This window comes from Salvelinus namaycush, unplaced genomic scaffold (assembly GCF_016432855.1).
Source record: "Salvelinus namaycush isolate Seneca unplaced genomic scaffold, SaNama_1.0 Scaffold348, whole genome shotgun sequence".
NCBI classification, from domain to species: Eukaryota; Metazoa; Chordata; class Actinopteri; order Salmoniformes; family Salmonidae; genus Salvelinus; species Salvelinus namaycush.
This window is the reverse complement of record NW_024060430.1, coordinates 57,161-79,615: the sequence shown is the minus strand read 5'-3', so window position 1 is coordinate 79,615 and position 22,455 is coordinate 57,161. Positions and strand designations below refer to the sequence as shown.

General features: G+C 42.3%; 1 protein-coding gene across 1 annotated transcript; it reads left to right on the top strand.

The window, feature by feature from the left end:
- Window positions 1-13,636: 13,636 nt before the first annotated feature.
- LOC120040386 (signal peptidase complex catalytic subunit SEC11A) lies at window positions 13,637-21,843 on the top strand. Its single transcript, XM_038985555.1, has 6 exons — window positions 13,637-13,811; window positions 14,396-14,505; window positions 15,336-15,485; window positions 15,776-15,895; window positions 21,143-21,200; window positions 21,426-21,843. Exons 1-6 carry the CDS (start codon window positions 13,761-13,763, stop codon window positions 21,474-21,476), a joined length of 540 nt encoding a protein of 179 aa, XP_038841483.1. The 5' UTR covers window positions 13,637-13,760; the 3' UTR covers window positions 21,477-21,843.
- Window positions 21,844-22,455: the final 612 nt, after the last annotated feature.

Genomic DNA, 22,455 nt, shown 5'->3' with positions numbered 1-22,455 from the left:
GAAGGGCACCAAAAGATTTCTGCAGCATATAAGGTCCCCAAAAACAGTGGCCTCCATCATTCTTAAATGGAAGAAGTTTTGAGCCACAAAGACTCTTCCTAGAGCTGGCCGCCCAGCTAAACTGAGCAATCAGGGGAGAAGGACTTTGGTCAAGGAGGTGACCAAGAACCCGATGGTCACTTTGACAGAGCTCCAGAGTTCCTCTGGGGAGATGGGCGAACCTTCCAGAAGGATAACCATCTCTGTGGCACTCCACAGGCCTTTATGGTAGAGTGGCCAGATGGAAGCCACTCCTCTGTACCTACCTGGCCGGATAGCCAGATAGCTAGGTCCGGCCAGATAGGTAGGTCGGCCAGACGGGCCTGCAAGATGGCTAGGTTCAGCTGGCCAGATATCTGGTTCAGGCCGGCTGGCCAGATAGCTAAGTCCGGCCAGTCGGCCCGCCAGATAGCTAAGTCCGGCTGGCCAGATATCAGTCAGACCTAGCTATCTCAGAGGGCAAAATTACATTGCGTTCTGTCATCACCATGCAATAATATACAGCACCACCGGAGCTATGGATAGTAAGGCTACATTAGAGCTGCGCGCCACTGATAATAATCTACTTTAGTCTTAATCATTCTAATATTTCAGATCAAAAGAGCAAACACATAATTGCTGTAAGACATTCACTTGAAGAAATATCAAATTGAGGGAAATACTGCAATTTCAGTCAAAAGAGATTATAATTCCCTTGTTCATGGATTGGGTATGTCTGACAAAGAGTAGTACAATATGTAATGTATGACAGACACTGTACTACCTACTAATTTAGAAACCAATGTGTTTATAGATTCAAATAGTCAGTGCACAGCTGCTGATGTAGCTGTGAATTATGCCAGAAACCACATACTACTCAGCACCTCAAATTAACAGCACCTCAAGTGTCCGTATTCTGTACACGAGATGTCAGCATAGCACAAACAGAAATAATTTGCTAAAGTAAAACAAAAATTGAGTGGTAGTTACCTTTCTTATATTACAAAAGCACTTCAATATTGTTTTGTATAGTTTCTATAGATCAGCAGTGTTTGGGAAGAAATTGCCCAAGTTCATCAATGTTATTATTCATGATTCCCTTTGGTTTTATGAGAGAGACATCGAGAGAAAAAGAGATGAGCGATGGCTGCACATGCAGGTGTGAAACCCCAATGTGAGACTCTTGTGGCGGAGCTCGGGCTGAGTGTACTACTCCCCCCCATCCTTGCTTGGCGACTTATTGTATACGCACACTTGTGATGTCATAATTCCGTCAGTCAGTGAGAGAGAGGGTCAGGAGCTGTCAGCGTCAACACAGCCTCAACGTAGGGATGACAGACAAATCAGCATGATGGCGGTGGATGGCAGCGGAGGTTTCAACTGGAGAGAACACATTACTCACAGCGACAGCCTTTATTTGGGTTTAATCTGTGACAGGATCTAGAGGGGATTTTAGACAGCACAACATAAATAAATAAGGAGGAAGTGTTATTAGAGGTTTGATCAGATAGCCACCAGCAGGAACAAGAGTGTTTGTGTTTCTGAATAGACCGAGGGCTCTATCAAAGTCGACCACCAACATTTGAGATTCTCAAAGCACACGTGTCGAATTGATTCCACGGAGGGCCGAGTGTTCGTTTTTTTTTTCTCCACCCTTGTACTTGATTGATGAGGTCACTAATTATTAGGAACTCCCTCACCTGGTTGTCTAGGTCTTAATTGAAGGGAAAAAACTTAAACCTGCAGACACTCGTACCTCCATGGAATGAGTTTGACACCCCTGCTCTACAGCACTGAAATATACATGTACACTCAGCATTACAGTCAGTTGCAATACAACACACAAGAAACAAACGCTGACATAATGCTCACGATACAATCATGTCCTTATATTGCCTTCTCATAATATAAATCAACCACCACATTTGGATCTCTCACCACATCAAACAGACAAAGCGTCAATACAGAACTAAGATCGAATCGTACTACACCGGCTCTGACGCTCGTTGGATGTGGCAGGGCTTGCAAACCATTACAGACTACAAAGGGAAGCACAGCCAAGAGCTGCCCAGTGACACGAGCCTACCCGATGAGCTAAACCACTTCTATGCTCGCTTCGAGGCAAATAACACTGAACCATGCATGAGAGCACCAGCTGTTCTAGAAGACTGTGTGATCACGCTCTCCGCAGCCGATGTGACTAAGACCTTTAAACAGGTCAACATTCACAAGGCCGCAGGGCCAGACGGGTTACCAGGAAGTGTACTGCGAGCATGCACTGACCAACTGGGAATCAATCTCTATTGCTCTCCACACTGCCCTTTCCCACCTGGACAAAAGGAACACCTATGTGAGAATGCTATTCATTGACTACAGTTCAGCACCATAGTGCCCTCAAAGCTTATGTTACGAATCCCTTTGGCCCGACAATCTAGGGGGGATGGTAATGGGACCCGTAACACAACTCACGCAAATTATAACAGTGACAAAGTAACGGTGAGAACAAAATAACAGACAACTTAATTACCGTCAAACACTCAGGGTTTATTTCTAAACACACGGTAAAGGGGGGCAGGAAAAAGGGGCTGAGCTGGACCCAAGGAAAGAAATAATAAGTATTCAAAAATACCCCTAAGTTAGACTAGCGTACTTCACCAACAGCTAACTAACCAAAAATACAGTGGGTGGTCCGCCCAGTTCTAACTAGTGTTAACAAAGTTTACCTACGGGTAGTGTATTTCCATGGGCGATCTGTCTGGTTACCCCCTTTTTCTCACCATCAATCAAACACTCAAACACCATAACCAAAAACAATACTCACAGGTGGAGACAAAGTGACATGTAGATGCAAAACCACACAATGGATCTACAGACATATGGCATTTACAGAGAGATTGAGCTGTAGAGAACACAACTGACAGGGTTTTTAAACCAAGGGAAAGGGACTGTGATTGGGTAGGAGAAAAGGAGCAGGTGTCTTCCGATTAGCGACTGATTGATGACTGATTGGGGAATGATGATTGTCACCTGTGAGTAGGGGAGAAGGATAACAAAAATACACACAGGATACACACAGAATACTTGTATCCGTAACACTTATCAATAAGCTAAGGACCCTGGGATTAAACACCTCCCTCTGCAACTGGATCCTGGACTTCCTGACGGGCTGCCCCCAGGTGGTAAGGGTAGGTAACAATACATCCGCCACGCTGATCCTCAACACAGGGGCCACTCGGGGTTGCATGCTCAGTCCCCTCCTGACTCATGACTGCATGGCCAGGCACGACTCGAACACCATCACTAAGTTTGCCGATGACACAACAGTGGTAGGCCTGATCACCGACAACGATGAGACAGTCTATAGGGATGAGGTCAGAGACCTGGCCGTGTGATGCCAGGAAAACAACCTCTCCCTGAACGTGATCAAGACTAAGGAGATGATTGTGGACTACAGGAAAAAGAGGACCGAGCACGCCCCCATTCTCATCGGCGGGGCTGTATTGGAGCAGGTTGAGAGCTTCAAGTTCCTTGGTGTCCACATCACCAACAAACTAACATGGTCCAAGCTCACCAAGACAGTCGTGAAGAGGGCACAACAAAACTTATTCCCCTACAGGAGACTGAAAAGTTTTGGCATGGGTCCTCAGATCCTCAAAAGGTTCTACAGCTGCACCATCGAGAGTATCCTGACTGGTTGCATCACTAACTGGTCCTCTCATAAACATAACCAGTTGTTATCAATTTGTGTCATGGCAATGCTGTTTCCGAGCAATATTGAGAGCTTTAGTGGCTGGTGTTCTGGGCACTTATTCATAAAGTGTCTCAGGGTAGGAGTTCTGATCTAGGACACTTTATGAAAACTGGAGCTGATCTTAAACTTCTCTATTGGCTGGATATTCCTTTGAAAGTCGCAAGAAAAGGAGAATCAACTTCAAACAGGTTCCCCTTCGCTGAACAGAAGACCCGGCTCAGGTGAACACAAAAAAGTCACACCACTCTATGATTGAATCACCTACAGAATATATTAATGAGCGATATGGTCATAAGACTCCTCCTCCTCAATGCGTTTTTCCTACTGTATTGTCATTCTATAGGCTGATCTGCTCTGATCTGCTTTATATTTTGTAAATAGTTCACTTAAGTTTTTGCATCAAACTGGCAACCTTTATTTCTTCTTTTCAAAAGACTCCTCTCATGATGAGGCTTCCCACAACATAATAGATATATTGATATCTGACTCCATCATGGCTCATTAGTGGCTCATGTCTCTCACAGTCTTGGCTTGGAAGTGTCTGACTGATACGACAATGACTCAGGTCTGGGACCTATAGAGCCAAGAGGTGGGAGCCGAGGGAGTTGGGGGCCGAGAAGAGGGCCCTTTCAGGAGCTGTTAAAAAGTGTGACAGAGGTGATGACAGCTCAGGGAGATCCAGGGCTAACTGCACTCTCCACACAACGCCATTTAACCCAGGCAAGCAGGAAAATTAGTGCATGGGTAGCATCCCAAATGGCACCATATTCCTTATATAGAGCTCTATGGGTCCTGGTCAAAAGTAGTGCACTAAATTGGGAATAGGGTTCCATTTGGGATGCAGCCCATGCAGTCATTCTCCTGCCTGCCTGGGTTAAATGGCATAGTGTGGAGAGTGCACTGACAGTAGATGGCAGACGTGTCTTGTTATTCTGCCCACATACTATCGATCGACACCCTGGTTTAATTGACCCAACTCCCTCAGGGTCAACAGAGAGTGAAGAGTATTTGGTCGAATAGGATGCGACTTGTGAACATTTTGAGAGTTTCCTTGCTTTTCCTCGTCACCTTTTAGGGAGCAGAGTTTCAGGAGTAGAAGTCATGCTGGGTTGAGTGCTGCTATGGTGTTTCCTCACCATCATTTACTGGAAAAGTCTTTAAATCTCAGTGATAGGACAAGGTTGTAACTAGAGCATGTTTTCAAACCCAGACACTGTGCTGCCTACCCAATCCTACCAAACCTTCATTTCCGTGATCGAACCTATTCCCACAAAGTCCATCAAGTCAAACAATGTGATGGAAAAATCCCTACAAATAGCCTACATAATTATCTGACTTCCAAGAACACTACAATATTATGTGGAAGTTAGACTTTACACTCAGTCTGTCCGTATTCAGTAATAGTTAAACAGAAAGCACAAGCCTACCTTCACAGTTAAGAGTATTAGGCGCCAAGTGATTTCTATGATAATTAAAAACCAATCATCTCTCAGGAGGCTCATTCATGCTACAGTTTGCTTAGTGCTCACATACCCTATTACATATCCCCCTCGAACGTACAACCTTGTTAAAAACGCTGACGCCAGCCAAATCACATTTCTCTATCAGGACCCACTCAGAGGAACTCAAAATGAGGCATTCCTTAATCCAAGCAGATTCCAGCAGGAAATTGTTGAATAAAAACATCATACATTAAAATAGCTCCTCATATTGCACTGAGTGTGTCTGATGAGGAGAGCTAACGAGCATTGATTCTAGTCAATTAAACTAATCTTTCGATTGAGATTCAGGGCCAAGCACAGCAACTGTGGATATTGAGAGTCACTAATTATAGAAACGTCACATGTAGTACATATAAATAATTGCCCCCTCAGTTAATAAAACAGAAATTCAAGTTAATATCAGGACTTCACACTGCACAGCGACCCAGGGCTCTGTGGACTGATGGATACTCACTGACACAATCAGAGTTATGGAGAGTAATAGAAAGGACAAATCTGTCAATGACATTTTATCCATTCAGGCAATTGATAAATGTGATATGAGAGGCTACGTTAATTGTAGCATGTTAATCATTTATATGGAGCTAATGTTAACCATAAGGGTGAACGGAGCGGAAGAGTCATGCACAATAATGAGCTATAATAAGGTCATGTTAGGCCACACAAGGCAAGCAGATATTACATTGACATGAATTCCTGTAGCAGTCTCATTCAGAAGGACTACAAAGTAAACAGCTGATTAGAGACACAATGGTGGTCCATTGTCATTGAGATCTCATTTGATCAAATAAAAAAAGAGGACTGAGTGTGATCTCCCAGGACAAATCCTTCATAGATATGCCGTGTTCACGTGCTAGTCGGAACTCTGAAGATTCCGACTTGCTAACTGGTTGAACGTGGCACGTGTATAACTACAACCAGTTAGCGATTAGGACATTTTAGAGTCATTAGCCTAGGCTACACCATCGATTATTAAACTCATATTGTTGTTCGTGATGTTCATTTATAATTGGCTGAGAGACATTGTAATTTCCCGACCATTTATTCAGATTTATTTGAAAAGCATCACAGGCTGCTAAATGTCACAGTGCAGTGATGGCATTTGGAACAACTTTTATCTCTAATCCACCAAAAGTCGCAGGCGTTTTGTCCCCGCCGCCACTGTTGAGGCTGTCAAGGGCAAGGTAATCTACCAAAACCCAGAATGCCTTGTGCTTAGGAAACGATGACATTCTGATACAGATCTCTCTGCTTCCACGCTGTTCCACTCTCATGAGAGCATAAAGGCTCAATGTGGCTGGAATCACATAAATACGGACTAGTTAGATGATAATGTAGCCCGGGCTACTTTGAACAATTTAACGTTATTTTCGTCATCATATTCTCCTCAGAGAATAATATCCACCACACTACAATTTCGGGTCATATCTCATAGCCTACAGTAGTCATACATTGGTGGTTGGTAACAATGTATTCATGACGTCTTCTGAGGAGCTGTGGAAATGCTAGCAATGTATTCATGACACCTTCAGAGGATCTGTGGAAATTATATGAAACAGAATGACAAAAAGCATTGTCATAATAATCATATATGCATGTTCATGTATATTGTATATACTGTATAAAAGACTGGCCTGTGATATAGCCTACAGTGATATAGCTTTAGGGCGGCAGGTAGCCTAGCGGTTAGAGTGTTGGTACAGAAACCAAAGGTTGCTAGATCAAAACAAGACAAATAAGCACCCCCTATTTGAGTACATGTGAGTTATACAACGGAACATAATGGAGATTGTACTGACATTCCAGCATTCAACACTCTTTCTGTAGTAGATGCACATAACAGTGTTAGGTATTTTGATTCAGTCTTTCTATGAGGTAGCAACAACTGGGAGGATTTCAGGTGAGCCAGATCAGCGTGGATTTTTTCAGTGTTATGCTATGGGAAATATCTTCAGATAAAAGAGCTATGTTGGATCTTGTTGCTGTGTGGAAATACCCAGAAACAAGATGGTGGAAGGCCTGAAGATGAAGATGGAACAACAATAGAAAACTTGCCACAAAAACGGCACATTCACAAAGAGAGAAGTTTATAGAGCTGACCTCTGGATGTCTTACCAAAAGTAATGTATGGTCTCTAGTTTCACAACAAAGCTCCAAACTTTCAATCGTTCAGTTGCTAGTTAATATGTTGGAGAGGAAGCATGACAACAACATGATCCTCTTCAAAAACAAGTTCAACAAAGTTGAATGCCAGTGAGGTTTTAATTAACTAGGCAAGTCAGTTTAATAAGAACAAATTCTTATTTACAATGACGGCCTACCCTGGCCAAACCCTAACCTGAACAATGCTGGGCCAATTGTGCGCCACCCTATGGGACTCCCAATCACAGCCAGTTGTGATATAGCCTGGAATTGAACCAGGGTCTGTAGTGACACTGATATGCAGTGCCTTAGACCGCTGCGCCACTCAGGAGCCCCTTTGCCAAAAGGGTAAAGCATTTCGAAAAATTACAATTGCAAGTGATTCACAAAATGATATGTTACATTTCAAGTATCCACCATCATTTTTGAATAAATTCCTAATTATTGAAGGACTCATTGATTAATTATGTGTTTTCAGATGTGTAATGTAATATAGGCCTAAAGTAATGTACATTATTACCATAACGCCTTATAAGTGTTAACAACAATGTTACTGGGCTATTTTGATAAGAGTTGATAATAGAACACGTGTATACATCAGTGGAAGCTGCTGAGGGTATTGGTATTTTTTGGTATTTTATTAAGATCCCCATTAGCTGTTGCAAAAGCAGCAGCTACTCTTCCTGGGGTCCACACAAAACATGACATAATACAGACCATTAATAGACAACAGCACTACAGGACAGAACTACATTAAAAAATATGTTTTTACAAAAAGCACACGTAGCCTACATATCAATACATACACACAAACTATCTAGGGGAGGACGGCTCATAATAATATCTGTAATGGAGAAAATGGGATGGCATCAAACCATGTGTTTAATGTATTTGATACCATTCCACTGATTCCGCTCCAGCTATCACTACAAACCCGTCCTCCCCAATTAAGGTACCACCAACCTCCTGTGGCATACATCTATTTCTCAGAGCTGGTGAGACATATTGAATCAGAAAGATTGAGGCTGGTCTACTGAGCTTCGGCTGAGCGTCTCTCGCTCTCTCTGAGGAGAACAGAACTTGGTATGCTGTCTTCTAAAGGTGTTTATCTGCCATTATGAAGGCAGGACTGGAGGTGTGTGTGTGTGTGTGCGTGCGCATGTGTGTGTATGTGTGTATGTGTGTGCGTTTCATCATACCCACTCACAAGCTCACACTGACACCACCACAGTGTGGGCATTTCAAAAGCACACCTTCCCTTATCAGCACGTACCTCTACTATTCTCATCCACAGTGGGAACAAGTGAGTGTTCTGTGAAGATCTTGAGCCACGACTCACTCTCTGCCTGGCGCTCTCTCCCTGGGCGAGCCAAACACATTGGAGAAACAAAATATGTCAAAGCTAAAACCATCAATGCTTAAACAACCAACTAATAGGGTCAGTTTCACCTTCTAAAGGAATCCTTATCCAGCCCCCACTGGATACTAGCTTTTTAGTGTGACGTGATTGCTGGGGCGCCACCATGACTCACAAACCTATATCTGGAATTGTATGAGGGTTTCTATTATGTTGTACAAGACAGTAGATCTGTGCTTGTTGTCATGTAACCTACATTAATGATAGGCTACACAGTTGCAGTATTGGTCAAACATTGACAGAGGCTTAAAATATCCATGAATCATTATAATTGTCAACATGAAAAAAAAATCTGGCAGTTCTGACAATTGTATGTGACTCATCTTTTCATTCAAATGTACTTCCCCTCGGAAATTTGACTGAACACATGACAAAAACTATTTGCTCAGTGACAGTATCAATTAGCCTAATGTGCCTGGGTTTGTTTAGTGACACAATGCATTGTGATGTACAATAAGCCATCTGAAACGTGAGTAACTCCCACAGCCACACAGTTCACTGCAAATAAAGAACAAACCCAATAGTTGATTCTGGGAATTGACACAACACAAGCCACCTGTACAGGCTCTTGTCAAGATGATGAGGATGGATGCTTGATGCTGATGCATGAACAACAGACAGAATCGATATTAGAGCACAGAAGCAGCGGCTGTAGCCTAACATCTGAAACATGACTTGACCCACACAGCCTAATAAAACTTTCCTGGTCCTAGACGGACAACAAGGAGGTCAGACTCATTTTCAAAATCATGATTTGGCTAGAGTTCTAAAACGTTTTTTATACTCATACACACAAAACGAACAGGCTCCCTGACCTGCTATGGTTCCTAGCAAGGTAACACTGCCACTACCTCGCTCTCTCCAAACAAGGTGCATGAATTGAGGAGCAACCTGAACATGAAAAGTATATCAGCAACTCTCTTGGAGGGCAGTGGAAGTTGACAAAACGCTTCATTATTGGTAAAACCAACGCATTTTGCCACATCAGGGGTCAGCCTTACCAGCCTTCATCATGGCTTACAGATGGTAAACTGAAGGAGGATTTTATCTATTTCAAAAACGTCCTCCTAGTTTTCAGAGACCAATCACAATGGGAATACAAAACAAAAGATGAAGATGATTAAGATGACTTTATTCGTCAATTGTCCTCAAGGTCCAACTGAAACGTGACTTCTGCTTTATCCCAACACCTCCAAAAGACACACATACCGGTACATATACAGATTGGAGCAGAGGGCTGCCACACTAGGAGCCCGTAAAACAGTTGTTGTGGAGGGTTATGTGCCTTGCTCAAGGGCACAACAGAAGGCAATGGCATCTAGAATTCAATACCAGCAACCCTCCGGTTGCCGGCTCACTTCCCACCAGATTTTGTCCCGTCAGACCGGGAATTCTAACTGGCAACCCTTCAGTTGCTGGCTTGCTTCTCTAACTGCTAGGCTACCTAACGTGATTGGTGAATTTGTTGCAAAAATCGCACCAATGGCGTTTAGATATAACCAGGTTCGATCGCGTCCTGCTGTTGTGATATTGATGGTTTCTCGAAAATGACAGCTTCTACATTTGTGGCTAGATGGAGTACAGATACAGACAGTTGTGACTTGACATAGGAGGTTAGGAGAACTAACGCAGCAGGTTAGGAGAATTAACGCAGCAGGTTAGGAGAACTAACGCAGCAGGTTAGGAGAACTAACGCAGCAGGTTAGGAGAACTAACGCAGCAGGTTAGGAGAACTAACGCAGCAGGTTAGGAGAACTAACGCAGCAGGTTAGGAGAACTAACGCAGCAGGTTAGGAGAACTAACGCAGCAGGTTAGGAGAACTAACGCAGCAGGTTAGGAGAATTAACGCAGCAGGTTAGGAGAACTAACGCAGCAGGTTAGGAGAACTAACGCAGCAGGTTAGGAGAACTAACGCAGCAGGTTGGGAGAATTAACACAGCAGGTTAGGAGAACTAACGCAGCAGGTTAGGAGAACTAACGCAGCAGGTTAGGAGAACTAATGCAGCAGGTTAAGAGAATTAACACAGCAGGTTAGGAGAACTAACGCAGCATGTTGGGAGAATTAACACAGCAGGTTAGGAGAACTAACGCAGCAGGTTAGGAGAACTAACGCAGCAGGTTAAGAGAACTAACGCAGCAGGTTGGGAGAATTAACACAGCAGGTTAGGAGAACTAACGCAGCAGGTTAGGAGAACTAACGCAGCAGGTTAGGAGAACTAACGCAACAGATTAGGAGAACTAATGCAGCAGGTTAGGAGAATTAACGCAGCAGTTTATTAGAATTAATGCAGAAGTTAATTAGAATTAATGCAGCAGGTTAGGAGAACTAATGCGGCAGGTTAGGAAAACTAACGAAGCAGGTTAGGAGAACTAACGCAGCAGTTTATTAGAATTAACGCAGCAGGTTAAGAGAAATAACGCAGCAGGTTAGGAGAACTAATGCAGCAGGTTAGGAGACTTAACACATCAGGTTATTAGAATTAACGCAGCAGGTTAGGAGAATTAGGTTAAGGTTAGGAAAAGGGTTAGGCTTAGCTAAAATGCTACAGTTATCCACGATGCAACAACTAGATGGAGATGTACTTTTGTACGTTTAGAGATGTACGTTTGAAAAGTCTTGAAATCTTACATTATCAACTTTCCTGTGTGTTCAAGGCTTCTTTTTACAGTCTATGGCGCGAGGAAACTGTGCAGACAAGGTGATCTGAGCTATCTGATTGGCCAGCACTTACCTTCAGTTACCTTTTACCTTCAGACACATGAAATGGTTCAAAATGGGAACACTTTGCCTTCCCAGAGCTAGGGCTGCTGAATCAAGTGCACCTACCGCCGACAGTCCGAAACAAATAAAAGACGTTGGAATGCAAGGCTTTATCGTTGGGTTTTTTACAGAAATGTTTGGTGATCGACAAGGAATCCCTTGGAGATCAACCAGACGATCACGAATGACCGGCTGGTGACCACTGCGCTAGGTTATTATCCCCCTGTGTGTTCCCTCTGTAGAGAAGCTGTGTGCCCTGTTCGGTTCCCCTGTGGGGAGAGATGCCCCGCAGAGAGAGTGATGGATGGAACACCATGTGGACCCTAATAGTCAGACCTGTGTGTCAACTGCAGGTGTCAGGTGTCAGGTACACACACACACACACACACACACACACACACACACACACACACACACACACACACACACACACACACACACATGCAAACTCAATGTACGCAGATGCACACTCTCACACACACAAGGCAGACTTGTGTGTAGATTAAGAAAAATAATGTGTTATGCACATTCCACACATGAGAATCCCGGTGCTGGGTTAAAAGAAAACGAAGATAAAGAAATTATAAGAAATTCCTGTAGCCATTAAGCACTGGGAACCAGCAATATTCTGTGTCCACGTCTCTCATTTCCTTAGAGTTGTGTGTCAATGTCAATGAACTGCTCAAATCAGAAGTGCTGATGGCAATTATACTGAACAAAATGTAAATGCAACAAGATCCCCAAAATGTTGTGAACAAATTTGTTTACATCCTTGTTAGTGAGCATTTCTCCTCTGTCAAAATAATCCATCCACCTGACAGGTGTGGCATATCAAGAAGCTGATTAAACAGCACGATCATTACACAGATGCACCTTGTGCTGGGGGCAATAAAAGGCCACTCTAAAATGTGCAGTTTTGTCACACAATACAATGCCACATATGTCTCAATTTTGAGGGAGCGTGCAATTGGCATGCTGACTGCAGGAATGTCCACCAGAGCTTTTGCCAGAGAATCGAATGTTAATTTCTCTACCATAAGCTGCCTCCAATGTCATTTTAGAGAATTTGGCAGTACGTCCAACCGTCCTCACAACCACAGACAACGTGTAATCATGCCAGCCCAGGACCTCCACATCCGGCTTCTTCACCAGCGGGATCGTCTGAGACCAGCCACGCAGACAGCTGATGAAACTGAGGAGTTTTTCTGTCTGTAATAAAGCCCTAGTATGGGGAAAAACCCATTCTGATTGGCTGGGCCTGGCTCCTCAGTGGGTGGGTCTATGCCCAGTCATGTGAAATCCATAGATTAAGTCCTAATGAATTGATTTCAATTGACTGATTTCCTTATATCAACTGTAACTCAGTAAAATCGTTGAAATTGTCACATGTTGTGTTTATATTTTTCTTCAGTATAGCTATAAGCGGTGCAATGTTTCTGGCTGTTCCTCCTAACCTTGGCTTTCCTCTACTACCCTGCCTCACTCCCTCTGTCCTGTGACAGAAACCCTGCTCAGTCAGAGAGAGATGATGGGACCTGTCAGTAGTTCACTGGAGTAGGGTTTTCTCTCTGTAGGTCACTGGATAAGGGTATTCTCTCTTTAGGTCACTAGTGAAGAGTTTTCTCTCTGTGCTGGTGGATTTAATTGTATCTTACAATATGGCAGGCTAGTGGCTTCAAAGCCTCTCATTGGCCAATACATAGCATACCTCTTCCTAGTGATTGTCTCTCTGGTGAATGTTATAATAACGTGTGCCAGCCTGTAGAAAGTTCTATCTTGTTTTGTTATATTTCAGACCTCATAGTTTTTATGCTTTTAGAGTTTTCATACTTTCATTGCAGGCGGCGCCCCACTGTCTGATTCATCTCGCTTGATTTCTAATGATAGTTGTCGATTAGATCGACTGATTGCAATTGAATCGGGTGTTCACTACATAAGTAAATGAAAGCTCTTAAAATTTGCATATCCAAACCTTCTGTCTGCCAGCCCCCGTATCGAGAAGCGACACCTCGACAAAATATTTTGAATGTGGGCGGAACTTCCGGCTTAGTGTACCCGGAAGATTTGGATGCAAGTTTCTCGGACGTTCATCCATATGTTCGCTTTTTATGTATCGATCACTGGTTTTTATTTAATTTAGGTAATTTTATAAACTCAATACCGGGACGATGTTGTCTTTAGATTTCCTTGATGATGTGCGGCGGATGAATAAGCGCCAGGTATGTACGGTAATACTGTTTTTGATGTGTGAACGTGACGGATTCTTCCGAGGCTAGTTAGCTAGCTATCTAGTTATGATAGCAACATTAGCCGGCTGGTTAATAACACGTTGCTTAAAATGTCAAGTCGTCTATGCTAACTAGCACCCAGCTTTCCGTGTTGTCTTAATCATGTACAAAGACAATTACCCAGCTAGTTAAATACGTTACATCGCCTATTGAACATGCATGATAAACTGGGTTATCAAAATAACTAGCTAGCAACCTTGCAAAATCAATGTAGCTTTAGCCAGTACAATTTCCCCTCTGCCTAAATATGGTGTTACTTCAGTCTTCTTCAAACCTGGTGCTGAGGACCTACAAAGTGTGCAGACTTTTATTCCAACCTAAGTTACTAGTTTCTACTAGATTCTGCTGATCACCAAACCCTTTATTAACTGAAACATATGTATTAGTACTGGGTTGGGACAAAAGCCTGCACACCTTGTTAGTCCCCAGGACCAGCTGTTGGTAGATATAGTTGTTATAAGCGAACACTAGCTTATCCTCGTCTCAACCTGACAACCTGTCTTATTTGTTTTCAGCTCTACTACCAGGTGCTGAATTTTGGTATGATAGTGTCCTCAGCCCTGATGATCTGGAAAGGACTGATGGTCGTGACAGGCAGCGAGAGCCCTATTGTTGTCGTCCTCAGGTAAAGCATTGGTGTTGGATGTATGTAGATAGGATGCTTTTCAATACACTCAAAGCGCTTTACATAGTAAGGGGAAATTTGCCACTTTCACAACCAAAGTGTAGCAAATCAAATTTTATTTGTCACATACACATGGTTAGCAGATGTTAATGCGAGTGTAGCGAAATGCTTGTGCTTCTAGTTCTGACAATGCAGTAATAACCAACGAGTAACCTAACAATTTCACAACAACTACCTTATACACACAAGTGTAAAGGGATAAAGAATATGTACATACAAATATATGAATGAGTGATGGTACGGAACGGCATAGGCAAGATGCAGTAGATGGTATAGAGTACAGTATATACATATGAGATGAGTAATGTAGGGTATGTAAACATGTAAAAGTGGCATTGTTTAAAGTGGCTAGTGATACATGTATTACGTAAAGATGGCAAGGTGCAGTAGATGGTATAGAGTACAGTATATTCATATGAGATGAGGAATGTAGGGTATGTAAACATTATATTAAGTGGCATTGTTTAAAGTGGCTAGTGATACATTTTTACATCAATTTTTCCATTATTAAAGTGGCTGGAGTTGAGTCAGTATGTTAGCAGCAGCCACTCAATGTTAGTGGTGGCTGTTTAACAGTCTGATGGCCTTGAGATAGAAGCTGTTTTTCAGTCTCTCGGTCCCTGCTTTGATGCACCTGTACTGGCCTCGCCTTCTGGATGATAGCGGGGTGAACAGGCAGTAGCACCAACATACCTACTGTTCGTCTGAAGCGTATCTGCTAATTTTAAGTAACCTGTCTATCCTTGACTGTAACATGTCCTTGGTTTCAGTGGAAGTATGGAGCCTGCTTTCCATCGAGGAGACCTTCTGTTCCTGACAAACCGGGTCGAGGACCCCATCAGAGTCGGAGAGATTGTTGTCTTCAGGATAGAGGGCAGAGAGATCCCCATAGTACACAGAGTACTAAAGATTCATGAAAAGTTGGTCTATGATGTTTCTGTAGTTATTGAAATACGCTAGTTCTCTCTCGGGATAGTTCTCTTTGTTACAAGTTTAAGAAGGCCTACTTCCTACAAAAAGTTTGTATTGCTACATAACACTCAAACTAGGCTCTAAATATTCTGTAATATTTCTTACCTCGTATATGTTTTTTTAATATATGCTGGGTAACTGAATAAATGTCGTTGTCAGAGCAACTTTATAAGCTGCTCTGGGGCCAGGAAATCGATGTATGACATCCAAACTAAATCTAAATGTTGTTTATCTCCAGGGAAAATGGCGAAATCAAGTTCCTGACCAAAGGTGACAACAACTCTGTAGATGACAGAGGGCTGTACAAGCCGGGACAGCACTGGCTAGAGAAGAAAGACGTGGTGGGACGAGCCAGAGGGTGAGCATTTATCTCATTCCACCAGAGTGATACTAGGCTTAGTCTGCTGTATGACTTCAGTCACATGCTTCACTTCACTGGATCTATATGATACCATTTCTCTTGAGATATTATTTAGTGCAAAATTAAACTGAACTTGAGTCTGCGCTCATCTAGCCTGTAGTAGTGGAAGGGCTCAAGCATGGTTTAAAGTTCTCCATCACAGTGACGGATTTGAGATCGTGTAGATCCGCAATAAGAATCTCGGGGAAAGGTGGGGCGGGGGGGGGCTGATTTGGAGATCACATAACCTAATATGAAGTAATATTTTCCCAAATAAATGTATTATCAAATATGTTATTTTCTCTGTTACGCTGTGTGTACTGAACTGACATACTGTTGCTGACACTCGGATGTTCAGATGAAAATGGCAGTTTAAAAGTTAAGACATTTTTTCCATTTGTCACATCCCTACACTCGAGGCACATTCAAGTTGCGAGAGCAGTTTTGGCAAATGTATTTTGAAAGTGGGTTTGGCCTTTTTTTTTTATTATTTAAGAGGAGGATCCCAGTTTTCCATTGCTACCACGTTTATTTCTCTACTCCTTCAATTATGCGAGTGGCATCATTTTAGAAATGCTCTGGTTAGAACAGAGCATGGTTTAGGCACTTCTGCGCAAAGTAGTGATGGGTAGTTTGCGAACAAACTGCTTTTTTTAAAGGATTAGGTTCTTTTTTGCCATTTCCCCCCCCCCCCCAGTTTATTTGACTCCCTGATGTGCATACTGCTGCTTTTTGATCTCCAGACATCGACTATCTGCAGATAAATTATAAAAAATATTCTCTGAAGATGGTAATTCCTCAGTGCAGGAACCATACTGTGAGGAGAGACCCTCATTCTGCACTACGCACTTTTTTTCAGTGCTTTTTTTGGTCTTTTTATTTTATTTTTTATTTTTGCAAGCCATCTAATAATTTGGTCAGGTAAAAATGTATTTGAACTCAAATTTCACGATCTAACATAATGGTAGGTAACATTTTAGGCTTTAAATTAGGGGTTGACCATTTTTCATGGTTTTATGTACATTTCTAAGCACTACTGATGAGGAGCCGTTTGGGAGCCAAATGAGAAGCTCTTTTAGGTGAAAGGAGCCAAATGATCCGGCTGACCGAAAAGACTTTGAATCAATATGCAACAGCTCTAAAAGGGGCAACGGTGTCTTAAATGGACAATGACAGTTTGTAATAGAAACCAAAAAATATCAATTTTTTCGAGTGAATAATAATTAATTGATATACAGTATATTTATAATAAAAGTATAGTTATTAATAACAATCAGGATGTTGTGTCCAATGGGTAAATGCAGATGGACAAACTCCATGCTTCAGCCTGTGTACATTTTATAGTCACTATGCTGCATCAGTTGGGCTACAGGTGATATTGCTTATAGCATATCTGATATAGACCATGCATAGGCTATATGCATGGTCCAATATGATTTTACCAATATTTTATTGGACAAATTTCTGGAGGTGGTAATTTAATTTGAAATGGTTTCAGCGTAATTTTACTTTCATTTTGGAGTAGAATGTCCCTTTACAAAGTCACCAGAACTGAGCTTCTCAGTCTTCTACTTACAAATTATCCCAGGGTGGACCCCGGACCCTCTAAGGAAGGGGACTGGAATTGGTCAAACTCGCAGTTTAGGTCTAATACATGTACACAATTATCCTCTTTCCCTGAAAGCATGATGGCCATGACTTTCTGACGTGAAAGGGCAGGTTAACTTGGCGCCAGACAAGTTTCCGTCACGGGTTTTTTTTTGTTTTTGCTTTAACCCTTCTCAAGTATTTAACCAGGTGTGAACATACTTTAAAGTTGGCTTTACTATTTATGTTTTTGGTGAACTTTTACTTCACTACATTTTTATTTTATTTTTTATTTCACCTTTATTTAACCAGGTAGGCCAGTTGAGAACAAGTTCTCATTTACAACTGCGACCTGGCCAAGATAAAGCAAAGCAGTGCGACACAAACAACAACACAGTTATACATGGAATAAACAAGCGTACAGTCAATAACACAATAGAAAAAAGAAAGTCTATATACAGTATGTGCAAATGGTGTGAGGAGGTAGGCAATAAATAGGCCATAGTAGTGAAATAATTACAATTTAGCAGATTAACACTGGAGTGATAAATGAGCAGATGATGATGTACAAGTAGAGATACTGGTGTGCAAAAAAGTAAATAAAAACAATATGGGGATGAGGTAGGTAGATTGGGTGTGCTATTTACAGATGGAGTATGTGCAGCGATCGGTTAGCTGCTCAGATAGCTGATGTTTAAAGTTGGTGAGCGAAATATAAGTCTCCAGCTTCATAGATTTTTTTGCAATTCGTTCCAGTCACTGGCAGCAGAGAACTGGAAGGAAAGGCGGCCAAAGGAGGTGTTGGCTTTGGGGATGACCAGTGAGATATACCTGCTGGAGCGAGTGCTACGGGTGGGTGTTGTTATCGTGACCAGTGAGCTGAGATAAGGCAGAGCTTTACCTAGCATAGACTTCTAGATGACCTGGAGCCAGTGGGTATGGCGACGAATATGTAGCGAGGGCCAGCCGACTACAGCATACAGGTCGCAGTGGTGGGTGGTATAAGGCGCTTTGGTAACAACATGGATGGCACTGTGATAGACTGCATCCAGTTTGCTGAGTAGATTATTGGAAGCTATTTTGTAGATGACATCGCTGAAGTCGAGGATCGGTAGGATAGTCAGTTTTACTAGGGTAAGTTTGGCGGCGTGAGTGAAGGAGGCTTTGTTTGCGAAATAGAACGCCGATTCTAGATTTGATTTTGGATTGGAGATATTTAATATGAGTCTGGAAGGAGAGTTTACAGTCTAGCCAGACACCTAGGTATTTGTAGTTGTCCACATATTCTAGGTCATAACCGTCCAGGGTAGTGATGCTAGTCGGGCGGACGGGTGCAGGCAGCAAACGGTTGAAAAGCATGCATTTGGTGTTACTGGCGTTTAAAAGCAGTTGGAGGCCACGGAAGGAGAGTTGTATGGCATTGAAGCTCGTTTGGAGGTTAGTTAGCACAGTGTCCAAAGAAGGGCCAGATGTATACAGAATAGTGTCGTCTGCGTAGAGGTGGATCAGGGAATCACCCGCAGCAAGAGCGACATCATTGATATATACAGAGAAAAGAGTCGGCCCGAGAATTGAACCCTGTGGTACCCCCATAGAGACTGCCAGAGGTCCGGACAACAGGCCCTCCGATTTGACACACTGAACTCTGTCTGCGAAGTAGTTGGTGAACCAGGCGAGGCAGTCATTTGAGAAACCAAGGCTATTGAGTCTGCCGATAAGAATACGGTGATTGACAGAGTCGAAAGCCTTGGCCAGGTTGATGAAGACGGCTGCACAATACTGTCTTTTATCGATGGCGGTTATGATATCGTTTAGTACCTTGAGTGTGGCTGAGGTGTACCCGTGACTAGCTCGGAAACCGGATTGCACAGCGGAGAAGGTACAGTGGGATTCGAAATGGTCAGTGATCTGTTTATTAACTTGGCTTTCGAAGACTTTAGAGAGGCAGGGCAGGATGGATATAGGTCTATAACAGTTTGGGTCTAGAGTGTCACCCCCTTTGAAGAGGAGGATGACCACGGCAGCTTCCCAATCTTTAGGGATCTATGCAAAAGAGAGGTTGAACAGACTGGTAATAGGGGTTGCAACAATAGTGGCAGATAGTCTAGCCCAGCTGATTTGTATGGGTCCAGGTTTTGCAGCTCCTTCAGAACATCTGGGACGGAGCGGCTGGGAAAGCATGGCCAGCCGTAGAGAAATTCTTATTGAAATTTTCGATTATCGTGGATTTATCGGTGGTGACTGTGTTACCTAGCCTCAGAGCAGTGGGCAGCTGGGAGGAGGTGCTCTTGTTCTCCATGGACTTTAGTGTCCCAAAACTTTTTGGAGTTAGAGCTACAGGATGCAAATTTCTGTTCGAAAATGCTAGCCTTTGCTTTCCTGACTGACTGCGTGTATTGGTTCCTGACTTACCTGAAAAGTTGCATATTGCGGGTACTATTCGATGCTATTGCAGTCCGCCACAGGATGTTTTTGTGCTGGTCAAGGGCAGTCAGGTCTGGAGTGAACCAAGGGCTATATCTGTTCTTAGTTCTAAAAAAAAATTGAAAGGGGAATGCTTATTTAAGATGGTGAGGAAATTACTTTTTAAGAACGACGAGGCATCCTCGACTGACGGGATGAGGTCAATATCCTTCCAGGATACCCGGGCCAGGTCGATTAGAAAGGTGATGAGAAGTGGTCGTTTGACCGCGGACCCATAGCGGATGCAGGCAATGAGGCAGTGATAGCTGAGATCCTGATTGAAAACAGCAGAGGTGTATTTGGAGGGCAAGTTGGTCAGGATAATATCTATGACGGTGCCCACGTTTACAGATTTTAGGGTTGTACCTGGTGGGTTCCTTGATAATTTGAGTGAGATTGAGGGCATCAAGCTTAGATTGTAGGACTGCCGGGGTATTAAGCATATCCCAGTTTAGGTCACCTAACTGAACGAACTCTGAAGATAGATGAGGGGCAATCAATTCACATATGGTGTCCAGGGCACAGCTGGGAGCTGAGGGGGGTCTATAACAGGCGGCAACGGCAAGAGACTTATTTCTGGAGAGATTCATTTTTTAAATTAGAAGCTCGAACTGTTTGGGCATAGACCTGAAAAGTATGACAGAACTTTGCAAGCTATCTCTGCAGTATATTGCAACTCCTCCCCCTTTGGCAGTTCTATCTTGACGGTAAATGTTGTAGTTGGGTATGGACATCTCAGAATGCTTCATTTGTAAATTATGTCTGAGTGTTGGAGTGTGCCCCTGGCTATCCGTATATCGAAAATGTTGCTGTCTGATTTGCTTAATATAAGGAATTTGAAAGGATTTATGCTTTGACTTTTGATACTTAAGTACATTTTAGCAATTCCATTTACTTTTGATACTTAAATATATTTAAAACCAAATACTTTTAGACTTTTACTCAAGTAGTATTTTACTGGGTGACTTTTACTTTCATTTTCTACGGTATCTTTACTTTTACTCAAGTACGACAATTGAGTACTTTTTCCACCACTGTTTTTAACTATTGAAGATGTAATGTTAGGTAATAATTTAATTGAATTGTACGTCATAACAGCGTCATGACATTGTCATGAACATGTCATCTGATGTTGAATGTCAATTTTGTCTCCAGGTTTGTACCATACATCGGAATCGTTACCATTCTGATGAACGACTATCCCAAATTCAAGGTAAGATATTTTACATCGTCATCACTAGAAGGAATATCACCTAAGGTTTTATGAATTGTTTACTAAATTCAGCCTTATTAGGAGCGTGATGCAGGTACTCTAAAGGTTAGAGAGCCTGACCAGCAGCCAGACACTAAACAGTGGGAGAGCAACTGGCAGACAGAAAGCTGTTGGTTTCAGATCCTCGGAACAGGGATACTAATATTTTGTTCTTCCCCTTCCCAGTACGCTGTTCTCTTCCTGCTGGGTCTGTTTGTCCTGGTCCATCGGGAGTGAGGAAGAGACTACCTAACTATCTGCCACGGAGGAAGAATTGGAAATCCCCACCCCACCATGCCTTTCAAGACAGAATTATGTTGATTATGTCAAATTAAGTTGCTTTTTCTGTACCATATGTTTTGAATTGTGGATAGTGTTTACATTATACAAAAACAAGCATTCATTATTTTTGTGAGGGGAAATGAGATATAAGTTAAGTAGAATAAAGAGCTGTATTTCTTTTATTTTTTTCAGAACATGAATCCAACATTTTAGATGGTTAATTGTGTATTTTGTTTTCACTTTTAATTAGGTTTTGCTTTGCTTGAAATATTGAATGACAAGTGATATGTTTGACATTAAATATGACATCTGTTACCCTCTAGCCTGCATTCTGGTAACTTATGCATCTAGTGTTTTTTCTTATATTCAAGCATAACTTCACTAAAACATTTGTGCATTTTCAAAATGCCATTATTTTACATGCAGGCTAAATATGACATTTACATTTTAGTCATTTAGCAGACACTTATCCAGAGCGACTTACAGTTAGTGCATTCATCTTAAGATGGCTAGGTGGGACAACCACATATCTCATTCATGGTAAGCACATGTTTTATATACACTGAACAAAAATACAAACGCAACATGTAAAGTGTTGGTCCAATGTTTCATGAGCTAAAATAAAAGATCCCAGAAATGTTTAATATGCACAAAAAGCTTGTTTCTCTCAATATTTTTGTGCACAAATTTGTTTACGTTGCTGTTAGTGAGCATTTCTCCTTTGCCAAATTAATCCATCCACCTGATGTGTGTGGCAAATCAAGAAGCTATTTAAACAGCATGGTCATTTCATAGGTGCACCTTGTGCTGGGGACAAACATATCTCTAAAATGTGCGGTTTTGTCACCACACAATGCCAGATGTCAGGGAGTGTGCAATTGGCATGCTGACTGCAGGAATGTACACCAGAGCTGTTGCCAGATAATTGAATGTT

Excerpts from the sequence above, each read along its gene's own strand:
- LOC120040386 (XM_038985555.1), top strand. The coding sequence starts at position 13,761 with ATGTTGTCTTTAGATTTCCTTGATGATGTGCGGCGGATGAATAAGCGC. Across the intron at positions 13,812-14,395 it reads GGCGGATGAATAAGCGCCAG|CTCTACTACCAGGTGCTGAA; the intron begins GTATGTACGGTA and ends ATTTGTTTTCAG. Across the intron at positions 21,201-21,425 it reads ACGACTATCCCAAATTCAAG|TACGCTGTTCTCTTCCTGCT; the intron begins GTAAGATATTTT and ends TCCCCTTCCCAG.